The 15636-nt window shown below is 40.4% G+C and overlaps 1 protein-coding gene across 1 annotated transcript; it reads left to right on the forward strand.

Moving 5' to 3' along the window:
* The first annotated feature begins 5302 nt into the window (after positions 1–5302).
* On the forward strand, positions 5303–7833 carry GSPT2 (G1 to S phase transition 2). The gene has a single exon (XM_050776909.1). The coding sequence runs from the start codon at positions 5540–5542 to the stop codon at positions 7412–7414; it is 1875 nt and encodes a 624-aa protein (XP_050632866.1). The 5' UTR covers positions 5303–5539; the 3' UTR covers positions 7415–7833.
* Positions 7834–15636: the final 7803 nt, after the last annotated feature.

Genomic DNA, 15636 nt, shown 5'->3' on the forward strand with positions numbered 1-15636 from the left:
TTGGGTAAGGTAGTCTCATGCTTGGATATCAGACATTTCAGCCCTAGCTAAGATTTCTGTCCCATACTTTCCTGTGGTAGTGGTAGGTACTGGTATTTGAAAATGATAAAGTTTCTTAAGTGACATAAAATTCCCATCTCTGTGGTTCTTTGTAGCCTCCACATATCCTTGCATCTAGCACCCCAGGGCCACACCTATGAATGTGGGTTCACCTCGTAGACCAGAAAGTTGAGGCAGATAGTGGTTAAGAAAACTAAACAAAAGACAAGATTAGACATGGTAAGTCTTGCATTTGAACCCCAGTCATGTGACCCTTGTACAAGTCAGTGTTTGGTTGATGTTAACAGGATGTACTCTGTTAATTAGCACAGGGACTAACATGGGGAGTTAGGGGTTTATAAACACTGTACTTCTAGGGCTTGGAGAAACAGTTTTTTTTTCCCCCCGGCCTCTCAGAATAATTAGCAGAATCATACAGCACAATTGACTGCCAAGGAGGGCTGCCGTCTCTTTCACAGTTGGAGAGTTGGGGAATCAAGAGGCTTCCACTGCAACTGCAGGTTCTTGGCATAGAGTACCTTAGTTGATGTCCTGGAAACAGGAAACTCCAACAGAACTGTTGGCCCAATGGAGATATTTTTCCCAGCTAGGTCTATATCTCCAAGTTATGCTTGCCTTAACCCACATTTCTCTACACTTAGATTGGCTTTAAGTGGAATCCGTCTAGGGTGCATCAGATTGACAGAAGGTAAAACGCATTTGGAATCCCAGCAGCAAAACTCTAGGAAATGGAGGCTTAAGCTTTCTAGCCTTTTCAGTACAGAGAAGCTTATTTGTGAATGGGGCTGGAACATACGCCAAGAGAACCAATATAAGGCACAGTGTTCTTAACTCTATGTTCACTAGCTCCTCAATATTTTTCTGTTCTCCTCCTTTCAGCCTATCATACACCACTGTTACCTAAACCTGGATGAAACTTAAGACTGCTTGTGCCCCAAGTTGCCCAATGATGCTAGATATAACATGGGGAAAGAGAGGAATCTCAAAACCTAAAGATATTATGTTCTCCAGTCTAGTGCTGTTTTTGTTTACCTAAATTCTTTAAAAAGCAATTTTATTACTCCCAAATCAGCCACATCCCCCATACCATAAGGGCCCATTGTAAATCTTCCCCTATTCATCATTTTTCTTATTTCAGTCTTCCTTCACAATTTCCAATCTCCTACTTCAGGAAAGAAACACAAATCCTCATGAAAGAACTACACTGAATTATCCTTTCTCTCTTAAATTTATTTTATTTCCATTCTTTCCAGATAATCTAAGATTTTACCTTCTTCCTCTATTTGTGATTTAACCCTGACAAATTTCCCTATTCCTTTCTTTATGTATATGTAGTAGATGATACAAGCCAGTGTGGTCTTAGAATCATATTGTCTGTGTTTAAACTCCAAGTCCACTATTTACTAGCTATGCGATGTTGAGTAATCCCTGGCCTCTCTGAATGTTATTTTCTTATCTGTAAAACAGAGTGATAAGATTACCTTCTTCAAAGGATGATAGGGAAAATTAAATGAGAGAATCCATATAAAATAATTGAAATATGATCTATGCTTAGGAAGCACTCAATAAATGTGACTATCAGATAGATGCAATTCAACTATGAAATACAGGCAGAGAATAAAGAAAGCATTTATGCAAAGAAAAAATTGTTTATTTTAAATCATATTGATGGTGGTAGTACTGAGACTACTATATGTGTAGGTGGGATAAATCAAATGACTATTTTATTTTCTGAATTCTATCTATCTTTCCATGTTATCATTGAGAACCAGTATTCCTGGTTTGGCAAACATTTGTGTAATTAGCCTGGTACATCTTGTCAAACCATATAATAAATAAACCATCAAGGACTACTAGCATAGTCTCAAAAGTGTTCAGAACTCAACCTGAAGAGGCACTGGCAAATGATCATAAATATAGTAAGTAAAATTAATATAAATATAGTAAGTAAAATTTATCAAAATGCCTCAAATATATGTAAATCCAGTAATTCACAATTATCCCTTTTAAAATCTTTATTTGTCATGAGTGTAGGATTCTAGGGAACTAACTCATTATTTTTGAAAACTGCTAAATAACACGAAAGAATCAAGCACTTTTCCTGCATTTCCTTTACACTCTGTATCTCAAAGTAACAAAATTGTTGAAGGTACATTTTTTGGAACAGCACTCTAGTTAATAAATAAAAAAGAAATGACAGAAGTACAATATCACAATTTTGCAACCTCTAATGATATGTTTCTACACAAGTATCAATAATTATGGCTAATTGTAAAAAGAGTCACAACCCGACCTCATATGCCTCTTGATGGAAATAATCAAAATTCCCTCGACGTATTCTTGTTAAAAAATTGCACCTGAATCTGATCAAGCTCATAGATTTAATTATTGATAAACAGGAAATACAGAGAACAAAGGAATATTCCAAACTCTGTCATAGAGATACAGTCAGCAAAGCTGAGAATGTAAAAAACAAACAAACAAACAAATAAACAAAAAACGAACAAAAAAACCCTCTACCAGTCACATCATCCACTTTCCTCAATAAATAAATGACATGAAAAAGGGGAAGATAGGTTGGGTAGCAATAGATTAAAAAAGACTTAAAAGAAATATCAAAAAGGCAGGCCAAATTGAAATGTAGTGTCTGAGTGTACATATTTGTGTAATAAAACTATACAGAAAATCGTATAGGTTATTACCATAAATGTCACAATAGGAGTTACATTGAGAGGTGGAGGAAGTTGTTTGTGATTGAACAGGGCATAAGGAAGCCTTCTGGGTTGGCTAGCAAATTTCTCTTGACTTGGATGGTTGTTACAAGTGTGCTTCCTTTCTCATAAGTCAAAAACCTATAATTTTTAATGTGACTCTGTGTTTGTGCTATATTTTACAATAAAAAAGATTTTTAAAGGAAGAAAAAGATTGAATCAAGCAATGGTTGGATATCACCTACACTCTTTTTTAAATTTTCCTCTTTGGTGAGGCAAATTCTCTCATTTACTGATGAATTCTTAGGCAGAAAGACTAGATACAAGCATCCGATCACACAAATCAAAAGATTTTTGTCCAAGGCCTATCTCTCTGGATACAATCTGGTCAGTGCTTCTCTCTTTTGCATTGACCTGCCTCCCCTTGAACCTCAGGAATGATGGATTATGAGGACATTCACAGACGATTTCTGATTTCTCCTTTATGGTTCTAACAGTGAAGTATCCGATGTTCTCTGAGATATCACTAAGTAGTAGTCATGCCAATATGCTCATGACCAATGCATTTGACCCAGGTGAAGGAAAAATCCCAGACGTCTTCTGCTTCCTCGGATGAATTACCTCATGTGAACACGGCTGCCAAAACCTTGACAAGTTCTCCCAGAAATGCCAATTCTAGGTTCACACAATGTCCAAGAAGGCTCCAGCACTTGTGTGGAGGGTCTCTCTGCACATTCTGCCTCTCAGTTCTTCCTGTTTATTGTGAATAGGTGTGCACACTCTCTTTATGTCACTGTAACTAACTAATCCATAACCGAGGCAAAAAGAATGAAGGTGTTTGATATCTAAAGGTTTGGAAACAGTACAGAGCTAGTATAACTGTGGCAACCCCAGAGTGAAAACATCAAGGGTCCAAGTCTGTCTTTTTTTCCTACCCCTAAAGTCTGGAGAACACAATTCTCAAGTTATAAATCAGGTACTTGGTTTTACAATATTTCGCTTTGTTGTTGGATTTATTTAATATCCAACTATGAGGCCAGATGTGGTGGCTCATGCCTGTAATCCTAGCACTTTGGGAGGCCGAGGCAGGTGGATCACCTGAGGTCAGGAGTTCAAGACCAGCTTGGCCAACATGGTGAAACCCTGTCTCTACTAAATATATATACATATATATATAAATTAGCTGGGCGTGGTGGCGGACGCCTGTAATCCCGGCTACTCGGGAGGCTGAGGCAGGAGAATTGCTTGAACCCGGGAGGCGGAGGTTGCAGTGAGCTGAGATCATGCCACTGCACTCCGGCCTGGGCAACAAAAGTGAAACTTTGTCTCAAAAAAAAAAAAATTCCAACTATGTGACACCATCTTGTACTAAGCAGGTTGTTTGGACTGAGTAGTCTTTCTAGGTATGTCACAAAACCTGAATTCATAAAAAGAAAAGGTGACAGATTTGAGTACATGAAGACTGAAAACAGATTCAGAGGAATAAGTTTGTATTTTCTATGTCAGTTTGCACTAAATTAACTTACAAACAAGGTCGCTGAGGCTTTGGCTCAACTGTTAACACTTTCTGAGAGTGAGATTCTTTTGATTAGGGTCTTAAGGTCTTTGTTCATCTCAGAAGTCCTAATTGGTTTAATTAGGCTGACACCTACAGTCTTGTCTCATTACCATAAACTGTAGAGGGGTTCAGCATGACACTGATTGTTTCTTAGAGCAAAGCCAGTGCAGTGAGTAGGATTCCAGGCCCCCCGGAATAAGGCAGGAAAACTCGAGGCCTGTGGACACAGGATGTACTAGGGAGGTGCTGGTGAGTAGTGCAGATAAACCCAGAATACACTTGGTTGGTAAAAGAAGAGTGATCTGAGTCTTGTGCTTGTCTACGTGATCCACCATTGAATGGCAGGCCAGCCATTGTGCAGGCATCTGCATATGAAGTGACTAGAAGCTTCACTGGAACAAGGATCTCCTTGGAAATTCTCTCCCCTCAGACAGCCAGGGTGCTTAACATGAAAAGAAGTTGAAACCCTATCTTTAAACTATAGAAGCCATCAGCAGAAGTTACAGGCTTATGGGGGCCCACTGGAAAGGGAAAATCAAAAGACCTCTGAATTTCAAATTAATGAGTGATCTTAAGTTTCATTTCCTAAGTTCGGCTACAGACTCATATATTTCATTAGTCCCTCCCTACTCATTCCTTGCCTCTCCCTTCAGTTTCTGTGTTTCTGAATTTCTGTATAAGTTAACCCTTACCCTGCCTCCCATTTGTTCAATAGGAATGTTCACTTTTACTTGAATCTTTTAGTAGAATTGTATATCATGTGTTCCTGTCTAGATTTAATCATCAGATTGTGGTCAAATCGCTCTCCCAGATCGTGTGAACAAAAAAGTGAATGGAAATTTTCGTTTTAAAAAACAGTACTTTTGGACTTAGTCCTGGCTTAAGAAGTAAGGAAGCCAAGCGTACGGATGGCAGCGAGGGGTCAATCCACGCCCGGCGTTGGGTCGGGGGTGGAGGAGTCGGAAGTGGTTGGGGTTTGGGGGAGGAGATCCGCTCACACACAAGAGGAGAGTGTTGAGCCGCCATATCTGCTGCTGCCGCCGCAGTTGCGAATGCAGCATCGGCGCTTAGCTGCCTCCGCGGTGCCGCTAAGGTTCGTGTCGCTACCCCTTGGCTCTTCGCTCTTGCTGCCTTAACCCCGCCGGCGGAGCCCGCTCTTTCTGGTCTGTTGAGCCCGCTCCCTCACTGCCACACAGCAAGTTCTGAGACCATGGATTCAGGCAGCAGCAGCAGCGACTCGGCGCCCGATTGCTGGGACCAGGTGGACATGGAAGCCCCGAGCGGGGATGGAGTCTCCTCTGCGGTGGCCGAGGCCCAGCGCGAGCCCCTGAGCTCGGCCTTCAGCCGTCAGCTCAACGTCAACGCCAAGCCCTTCGTGCCTAACGTACACGCCGCGGAGTTCGTGCCGTCCTTCCTGCGGGGCCCGACTCAGCCGCCCACCCTCCCGGCCGGCTCCGGCAGCAACGATGAAACCTGCACCGGCGCGGGATACCCTCAAGGTAAAAGGATGGGACGGGGGGCACCTGTGGAACCTTCCCGAGAGGAACCGTTAGTGTCGCTTGAAGGTTCCAATTCAGCCGTTACCATGGAACTTTCAGAACCTGTTGTAGAAAATGGAGAGGTGGAAATGGCCCTAGAAGAATCATGGGAGCACAGTAAAGAAGTAAGTGAAGCTGAGCCTGGGGGTGGTTCCTCGGGAGATTCGGGGCCCCCAGAAGAAAGTGGCCAGGAAATGATGGAGGAAAAAGAGGAAATAAGAAAATCCAAATATATGATTGTACCCTCAGGTGCTCCTAAGAAAGAACACGTAAATGTAGTATTCATTGGCCATGTAGACGCTGGCAAGTCAACCATCGGAGGACAGATAATGTTTTTGACTGGAATGGTTGACAAAAGAACACTGGAGAAATATGAAAGAGAAGCTAAGGAGAAAAACAGAGAAACATGGTATTTGTCCTGGGCCTTAGATACAAATCAGGAAGAACGAGACAAGGGTAAAACAGTCGAAGTGGGTCGTGCTTATTTTGAAACAGAAAGGAAACATTTCACAATTTTAGATGCCCCTGGCCACAAGAGTTTTGTCCCAAATATGATTGGTGGTGCTTCTCAAGCTGATTTGGCTGTGCTGGTCATCTCTGCCAGGAAAGGAGAGTTTGAAACTGGATTTGAAAAAGGTGGACAGACAAGAGAACATGCGATGTTGGCAAAAACGGCAGGGGTAAAACATTTAATAGTGCTTATTAATAAGATGGATGATCCCACAGTAAATTGGAGCATCGAGAGATATGAAGAATGTAAAGAAAAACTGGTACCCTTTTTGAAAAAAGTCGGCTTCAGTCCAAAAAAGGACATTCACTTTATGCCCTGCTCAGGACTGACCGGAGCAAATATTAAAGAGCAATCAGATTTCTGCCCTTGGTACACTGGATTACCATTTATTCCGTATTTGGATAACTTGCCAAACTTCAACAGATCAATTGATGGACCAATAAGACTGCCAATTGTGGATAAGTACAAGGATATGGGCACTGTGGTCCTGGGAAAGCTGGAATCTGGGTCCATTTTTAAAGGCCAGCAGCTTGTGATGATGCCAAACAAGCACAATGTAGAAGTTCTTGGAATACTTTCTGATGATACTGAAACTGATTTTGTAGCCCCAGGTGAAAACCTCAAAATCAGACTGAAGGGAATTGAAGAAGAAGAGATTCTTCCAGGATTCATACTTTGTGATCCTAGTAACCTCTGCCATTCTGGACGCACGTTTGATGTTCAGATAGTGATTATTGAGCACAAATCCATCATCTGCCCAGGTTATAATGCGGTGCTGCACATTCATACTTGTATTGAGGAAGTTGAGATAACAGCCTTAATCTCCTTGGTAGACAAAAAATCAGGAGAAAAAAGTAAGACACGACCCCGCTTCGTGAAACAAGATCAAGTATGCATTGCTCGTTTAAGGACAGCAGGAACCATCTGCCTCGAGACGTTCAAAGATTTTCCTCAGATGGGTCGTTTTACTTTAAGAGATGAGGGTAAGACCATTGCAATTGGAAAAGTTCTGAAACTGGTCCCAGAGAAGGACTAAGCAATTTTCTTGATGCCTCTGCAAGATACTGTGAGAAGAATTGACAGCAGAAGTTCACCACCTACTCTTATTTACTGCCCATTGACTGACTTTTCTTCATATTTTGCAAAGAGAAATTTCACAGCAAAAATTCATGTTTTGTCAGCTTTCTCATGTTGAGATCTCAGTTATGTCACTGATGAATTTACCCTCAAGTTTCCTTCCTCTGTACCACTCTGCTTCCTTGGACAATATCAGTAATAGCTTTGTAAGTGATGTGGACGTAATTGCCTATAATAATGAAAAATTAATGTACTTTAATTTTTCATTTTCTTTTAGGATATTTAGACCACCCTTGTTCCACGCAGACCAGAGTGTGTCAGTGTTTGTGTATATGTGAAAATGATAACTAACATATGAATAAAATACTCCATTTGAAACTCTTCGGTTATTTGAAATGCTTTTGAATGATGTTTAAATTTCATTATATAATGCTATTCAGTTAGCTTTATTACTTTCTCAAATAGTTGAATATGTTCTATCACTCTTAAAAACTTAAAAACTCTTCACCACTTACTGTTTTAAGTGAGGAATTTACAAACAATGCATAAGTGTGTATTAAAGAAATAATTTTAATTATGAGAAAAAAACTTATGTCAAGGCTCTTCCCGGTGGGCTTTGTTTTCTCTGTCCAAGTCCAATCAATAAAGGAGCTCTTCTGCTTCCCCACTTGTGATTTGAAAATCAAAGGCTCAGGCCGTCTTTATTTGTATAGCAATAGTTCACTTAACATTATCCATAGGTTCTTGAAGACTACAACATTAAGTAAAACAATGTACAGCAGGTGTACATTGTACAACAATGTACAAACAATGTACAACATTGTTCAATGTTGTTTAGTTACGACATTGTTTCATGTTGTTTGGTTACATTGTTCAATGTTGTTACAACACTGATAAGGGAAAAAATTCATTTTGTTAGATGTTATTTCACTTGAAGTCACAATTTCCAAGAACCAGTGGACAATGTTGAGTGAGGACTTACTGTATTACATCAAGTCCCATCATGTTAAGTATGGCCACATTATAAATACGCCTGGGGATTCAGACCATAGGTTGACAAGACTATTTATTTGTTTATTTTTAAGACAGAGCCTCACTCTGTCACCCAGGCTGGAGTGCAGTGGTGCAGTCATGGCTCACTGCAGCCTCAACCTCCCAGGCTCAAGCAGTCCTCCAATATCAGCCTCCCAGGGTGGTGGGATTACAGGCGTGAGCCACTGTGCCCAGCCTTGGCTAGACTCTTTTCTGTACTCCATCATCTTAACAAACACAGCTCTTGGTTTTGTTCACCATGAAACTTGTGATATGGGACACAACCCAATAAGGGGTATGGCTACTGAGAAGATAAATGCTTGCAATAGGGTCGTTGGTCATTGAGTAAAAACTAAGAATTAGTGACTCCTGGGCTGGGAAATGAGATGATGTCACCTTTGTCTGTTTCGTGCTTGGGTTGATAGGAAAGATGGGAAGTAATTTTTATATTCAGATCATGACCTACACTTGGGGTCAGAGGCACTGGATATTTCTCTGAACAACTTGAGGAAAACACCAATTATGGATTCTGAGGTGGCTACATTTATTGGCAAGAGAGTGGCCTTATAACCTGCATATGACTGTCAATAACTAAAGAACCTTCTGTCTTGTTAAGTGGGTAGTGCCTTAGGCACAGCAGTATACCTGGAGTGAGAGACAGTTTTGAGCTTTGCTGTCAAACCTCATACTCATGATCTAGTTGAATAGGTGTGGATACTGCTGGCACAACACCCTGGGCTCATTCATGCTCAGGTAAAGGCAATGTATCCTTCTACATTGTCCCTTTGTGTGCACATGTACCTCCAGGGTGTCTAACCTGTCAGAGATAGCCACACTGGTCTTGCTGGAGCATCAATATCTTGGCTGTACTGTGAATCATCCATTATAGGTCTTCAGGGCACCCATTTGGAAATGAGGATTTTTATTTTGTCATACATAAGCTAACCTAATCCACACGGATATGCTTCATACGTCTTGGACTCAGTTTTTTAATCATTAGAATGTCAATGGCAAGAGTTTTATTTTTATCATAAGAGCTCTATGCACTGAACGTCATACAAAATACAAACCAATCCAGTAGTTGGTAAGTTTTGTCCTGGAAACCACTTTATAAACAATTATTTTTGCTGCTGCATCAATCTCATTGTTTTGTAATTGTAGTGATTTACCAATAGTATTTTGTGGCTGTCTTCCACTGATAGGCCAAAACCACAAGCCAGGACAGAACTCTTTTGTCTCCATCCAATTTGGATGATTTCCCATCAAAAACTGGCTCCTAAATGTCTTTCTCATTAGCCAATTGTTTAGCAATTTCCCTACCAGACATTCTGAACTGTTTATATATAAATATAAAAACCTTCAGAGAAAAAGATAATTTTTGGAAATAGATTTTTAGAAACCAATTCTTTGCATTTCAGTGAGAAGCAGATCATCCAGGTGCTTGGAGATACTGGACTGTCTCTTTAACAAAGTAGATACAAACTCATGGTAACATTTCTTTCTAATTTCCTGGATACATTTCTTTATAGTTGTTAATATCTGATGGTGTTCTCCAATACTCCAAATTGGGGCCATTTACAGAGTACTAGTTTCCCTAGGGCATCCAACTATTTATAAAAACCATGTTCAGGGCAGTTTCCCTTCAGAGATCCCCTACTTCCTCTAATTCAGGTCAGTTTGATTTAACTGTCCTTAGAGTTTCATCTCCAATTCCTAGCAGCCAAGATAATATGGAATCTTCTCAAATCTGGTTGCATACTGTAAGTACTTTATGAGCTTCCTACTTCAGGCTTTCTCAGTGTCTACCCATTTGTTCTTGGCAATTTTTCTCCCAATTTTCCTTCTTTATTCCTCTGGTCATTATGGGACAAGTCTGAGGAGATTTAAGGAAAGGGGCCAACTTATTCTGTACTTCAGCAAAGACCTGAAAAGGAAAAAAGGGGGAATGTTTGGGCTGGATAGAAAGTAGTAGACCTCCACATTGCTCACTTTGAGCATCTTTCCCTAGTACCTAGGAAAACCAGCCAGTGCTTTTACTATCCACTAAGGCCTCTGTTCCTGTCCTCAAAAGACAAATCCTCTCTCAAAATAGACCCTCCTTTCACAATATCATGATTTCAATTCATTGCAGTGCAAGAACTTGCCTTTTTTATCATTTACTTATAAACATTTTGCAGTATACATACTCATTTTAGCAAAATGGGACTGTAAACAAACTATCCAACAACAACAGAAGTTCTGTCAAAACCTGAGCATTTGAGTTGCTCCAGTGCCTGTTTTCATTTCCAGTATTACTCTTTCTATATTTTCTGTTCAGACAATTGCCATGTTTTTTATTTTTCTAGTTTTCAGTTACAGTATCTACTCATTGGCCATTGAGGGGAAGGGGAATTTGAACCAAGGCTTCTCCCCAGGGACACCACTGGTTACTTCCACAGAATGGGGAAAGTGAACTTACCTTAGAATTTGGGAGAAGCTTTTTCAAAGCACCTCTGTGTGTGTGTGTGTGTGTGTGTGTGTGTGTGTGTGTGTGTGTGTGTTCAGCAAATAACCAAAATCAGCAAGGGAAAGGGAAAAGAAAAGACGAATCTGCTGAATGAACATGCCATGTATCAGAACAAACAGAAGGGAACACAAGCTCTACTTACATACAGAAGACACAGCTTACAACTCTACACTACAGATCCTGTGAAATATTGAATATTGACCCCCCCACACAGTTCGATCCTGCACTAGACTATGCCAGATTGTTTTAGAGAAACTATCTAAATTCGAGAGAGATTCTCTTTTCCCACACTTAGCCTTTAAAAATTATATTATTTCTTTTTATAAATCAGTGTTGATAAAAGCTTCAGGCTAAGACTCAGACATCAAACAAAAGGGATTTCTGCAAAGCCCCTTGTTTTCTACTTAGATTAATATTAAACACTAATATTAAATTTGCATAAACATAATTTGCAGACATTTCTCAGCCCTCTGAAGACAATGCTTCTCTCTTTGATTGCTGAACTTTTTCCAAAGTCCAAGCAGATAATATTGAAACTTGGCCTTGGTTTTGGATACAAGTACAGGAAAAGATTTGTTCATAGGCTGCTGTACACAATCATGTCGTTACGTCTCTCACCTGGTAAGATACATATACAAAATATATGCAATTATAGCCCTGCTTTCACATTTGGGTCATTGAGTAAAGGGCCTCCTCAATTCTCTAACAGAAACTTAGATGAATTATCTCCTCCTGAGACTGCTTTTACTTGTTCTATGGCAGTGTAACAGTGACCTTTTGCCAAACCAATAAATACACAAAAGAAGGACACTTTGTCACATGGCAAGTGACCAAAAAATACCCCAAATAGCTTCTGCAGGTTTAGCTGGCAGTTCCTGGATTCAATATTAGTGTTTGATCTCCACCCTTGAATCCCTTTTTTCTCTCTTCTTTAATTGATGCTTCTATCACTTTCTAAACTGTCTTAATTTATTTTGCCAGTTTGGTAGTGTATAAACGAATGGTGAAATCAAACGTATCATTACTTTTTTTTTTTTTTTTTTTTTTGGAGACAGAGTTTGGCTCTTGTTACCCAGGCTGGAGTGCAATGGCACAATCTCAGCTCACTGCAACCTCCACCTTCCAGATTCAAGCAATTCTCATGCCTCAGCCCCGCAAGTAGCTGGGATTACAGGCGTGTGCCACCACGCTAGGCTAATTTTGTATTTCGAGTAGAGATGGGTTTTCGCCATGTTGATCAGGCTGGTCTCGAACACCTACCTCAGCCTCCCAATCATTACTTTTTTTAAACATCCAAAGACTTAGATCCTGAGTGATGTTGATGACAGAATGCTCCATCCCCAACCACATTCTTCAGTGCATGCTAAATTAAAAAGAACTCTTGTCTGAGAGGGTCTGAGAGGGTAGGTGATCCACAAGTATAAATTTGATACATTTAAGAAGTGAGTGAGGGTTTGAAGGTCAGGAGATGTATTTGAGGAAGCCCTAACCTTAAAGGATGATGATTGCGGCCAGACGAAATGTGGCTTCACAAGATCTTCGTGGTGAGTAAAACATCATAGTGACCAAATGTTAAGAAGAACTGTTTGCCTCCATGGATGGCACACTATTCAAGGCCTGGAGGAAAACTAAGGGCATGAGAAAAATAATACTGATTTTCTAGCAGAATCTGAGCTGAACTTGGAGGTGGCTAGGGAATGAATGTGTATCAGATTCATTCCATAAGACAAAGAAGTCAAAGCTGCTGGCAATACAGACAGCATGGCAGCCAACTCTGAGGGTGATGAGATTGCCAAGCCTCACAGACTTCCAAGGACGAGTGTTAGACCCCACATATCTACCAACGCCTGACTAAGTTAGTGGCACGCAAGATACCACATATGACCTGTATGCAGCCTGTCAGTAGCTACAATGAAGGGCAAGTTCTTCTCTGGGCCACCCTTGGGCCCTCAACTCTGCCAACAGTTCCCACCATCAGACTGGGGGCCAAAATCAAAATACATTCTCCTCCCAACATGAAATATGCCTAGCATTGTGCTGAGCAAACAATTGACCCTTTCCCTTTCCCTGCTGATATTTCTCATGGTGAACTTGGTATCCACAGAAGTGGCTATGATCCATGGCAGAGAGAAAAAGTAATGAATGCCCCGTGGAACCACCAATTAGAATTCTGAGCAAAGCATCTGGCCCCTCTCCTATGAGCCTCTTGTCCCTCCTGCATAACAGGGAGATAATGCCAGTTACTTGATTTGTAGAACTGTTGTGAGGACCGAACAAGGTAACAAATACAAAAATTGCCTGGATGCAGTACGTGGCTCAATTGCTTTGAGTTTATTCCCTTCAGTCCATATTCAGTCCTTACTCATGACTGTATTTTTGACTCTAAGAACTCTGCTTCTCCTTTCTCACTAGATTTGCTAATTGCTTACCCAACAGCCTTTCCTACCAATGCCCAGTGATAACAAAAACTGATTTTGTTCAAAGAAGGAATATGTTCAGTTGCAGGGCAAGGGTGGGGAGGCTCGGAAATTCTCCAATCCAAGCATGGCTATTCTATTCTCCTTGGTTATATGATGGTTTTTCCAGCCTCCCCTACAGCTAGGGGTGACCTGGTGACCCAGTTCTGCCCAATGAGGTGTACAGGGAATACTCTGGGACTTCTGTAAAAGAGGCTGTTTCTTTTTTTTTTTTTTTTTTTTTGAGACGGAGTCTCGCTCTGTCGCCCAAGCTGGAGTGCAGTGGCGCGATCCTGGCTCACTGCAAGCTCCGCCTCCTGGGTTCACGCCATTCTCCTGCCTCAGCCTCCCAAGTAGCTGGGACTACAGGCGCCCGCCACCGCGCCCAGCTCATTTTTTGTATTTTTAGTAGAGACGGGGTTTCACCGTGGTCTCGATCTCCTGACCTTGTGATCCGCCCGCCTCGGCCTCCCAAAGTGCTGGGATTACAGGCGTGAGCCACTGTGCCCGGCCGAGGCTGTTTCTTAAAAAGAAGGACAGATGTGAGAGAATGGTGGTACATGGAATGTGATAGAGATGCCTGGAGCTGTTGCAGCCACATTGTAACAAACATGAGGTCCCAGAGTAAACTTTATGAAAATAGTCAAACTGAAATATGGAAGCTGTGGTGTCCTTCAGGCATATTTGAGCAACTGAACCAATGCAAGCATACTTCCAGACTTCTTATGGGGAGGGGAAAAAATTAAGGTCCTGTTTGTTTATACCATTTGCTCTAAACTTTAGCTGCACAGTAAACTTATTTCAAGGTAGCATTTAGAAGTGCTAATGCCTTAGCCCCTTATCTAGAAATTCTGATTTCATTAGTCTATATTGTGACTCTGTACACTTTTTAAAACTTTCTGTTATAAATAGTGTGAGATACATGACAAGATATAATATTACAAAAAATGCATGTAGATCTTACACAACTTCATTAGTTAATAACTCTTGTTCAATATGATTTTATCTAAACCCTCACCAACTTCTCTCCACCCAGAGATTAGTTTGAAACTAATCTTAAACATCATATCACTTAATAAAAGATTATTTCAGTATGTATCTGTAAAAGATGTAGATACTTTAAAAAATATAAACAGAATAATATTATCACATGTAAAAAATTAATTATAGGCTGGGTGTGGTGTCTCATGCCTGTAATCCCAGCACTTGGGGAGGATGAGGCAGGTGGATCACTTGAGCTCAGGAGTTCAAGACCAGCCTGGCCAACATGATGGAACCTCGTGTCTACAAAAAATACAAAAAGTAGCTGGGTATGGTGGCATGTGCCTGTAGTCCCAGCAACTTGGGAAGCTGAGTGGGGAGGATGGCTTGAGCCCAGAAGGTGGAGGTTGCAGTGAGCTGAGATTGTACCACTGCACTCCAGCCTGGGCAACAGAGCCAGACCCTGTCTAAAAAATATTAATTATAATTCCTAAATATCTTCACATACTCATTCCTAGTTCAAATTGTCCAATTGCTTATAAATATTTAATTTTTGAAATTTGATTTTCAACTCAGGATTCAATTTGCTCTCATGCATTATAATTTGTTGATATGCTTGTTGAATCTCTTTTAATCTATAAGTTGTGCTTTCTCTGTTTTTTTTTTTCTTGCAATTTATTTGTTGAAGAATTTGGGTCCTTTATTCTCTAGAGTTTCTTACAGTCTGGCTTTTGCTGACATCCTTCCTTTGTTAATATTTAACATGTCCCTCTGTGCCCTGTCTTCTCTGTAAATTGGTTGCTAGAGCTAGAGGCTTCACTAGATTCAAGTTTGCTTTTCTTCTTTTTTCTTTCTTTCTTTCTTTCTTTCTTTTTTTTTAAGCGAGAATATGTACTTCCATCTGTCCATCTGGAAACAGATAGAAATACATAACACTACCTGGGAAGTGTCTGGTTATCTCCTTTTTTAGCAGTCATTGATGATCATTGGCTAGATCCAATATTTCATTACAGATTGTAGAATGAAGATGTTCCATTTATCTTTCTACATTTATTAGCTAAGATATTTCTTTAAGAAGAATCTTCCCCATTTACTATTTGGTGACACAGTAAATAGTATATATGCAAATAGAAAGCTAATTATTTCTTTCCTTTTATTTACTAGTTTTCAAATAATGAATTTATTCCCTAGCACTTTTAGAGATGA

Source organism: Macaca thibetana, chromosome X (genome assembly GCF_024542745.1).
Source record: "Macaca thibetana thibetana isolate TM-01 chromosome X, ASM2454274v1, whole genome shotgun sequence".
Taxonomy (NCBI): domain Eukaryota; kingdom Metazoa; phylum Chordata; class Mammalia; order Primates; family Cercopithecidae; genus Macaca; species Macaca thibetana.

Coding starts and splice junctions, on each gene's coding strand:
- GSPT2 (XM_050776909.1), top strand. CDS start 5,540: ATGGATTCAGGCAGCAGCAGCAGCGACTCGGCGCCCGATTGCTGGGAC.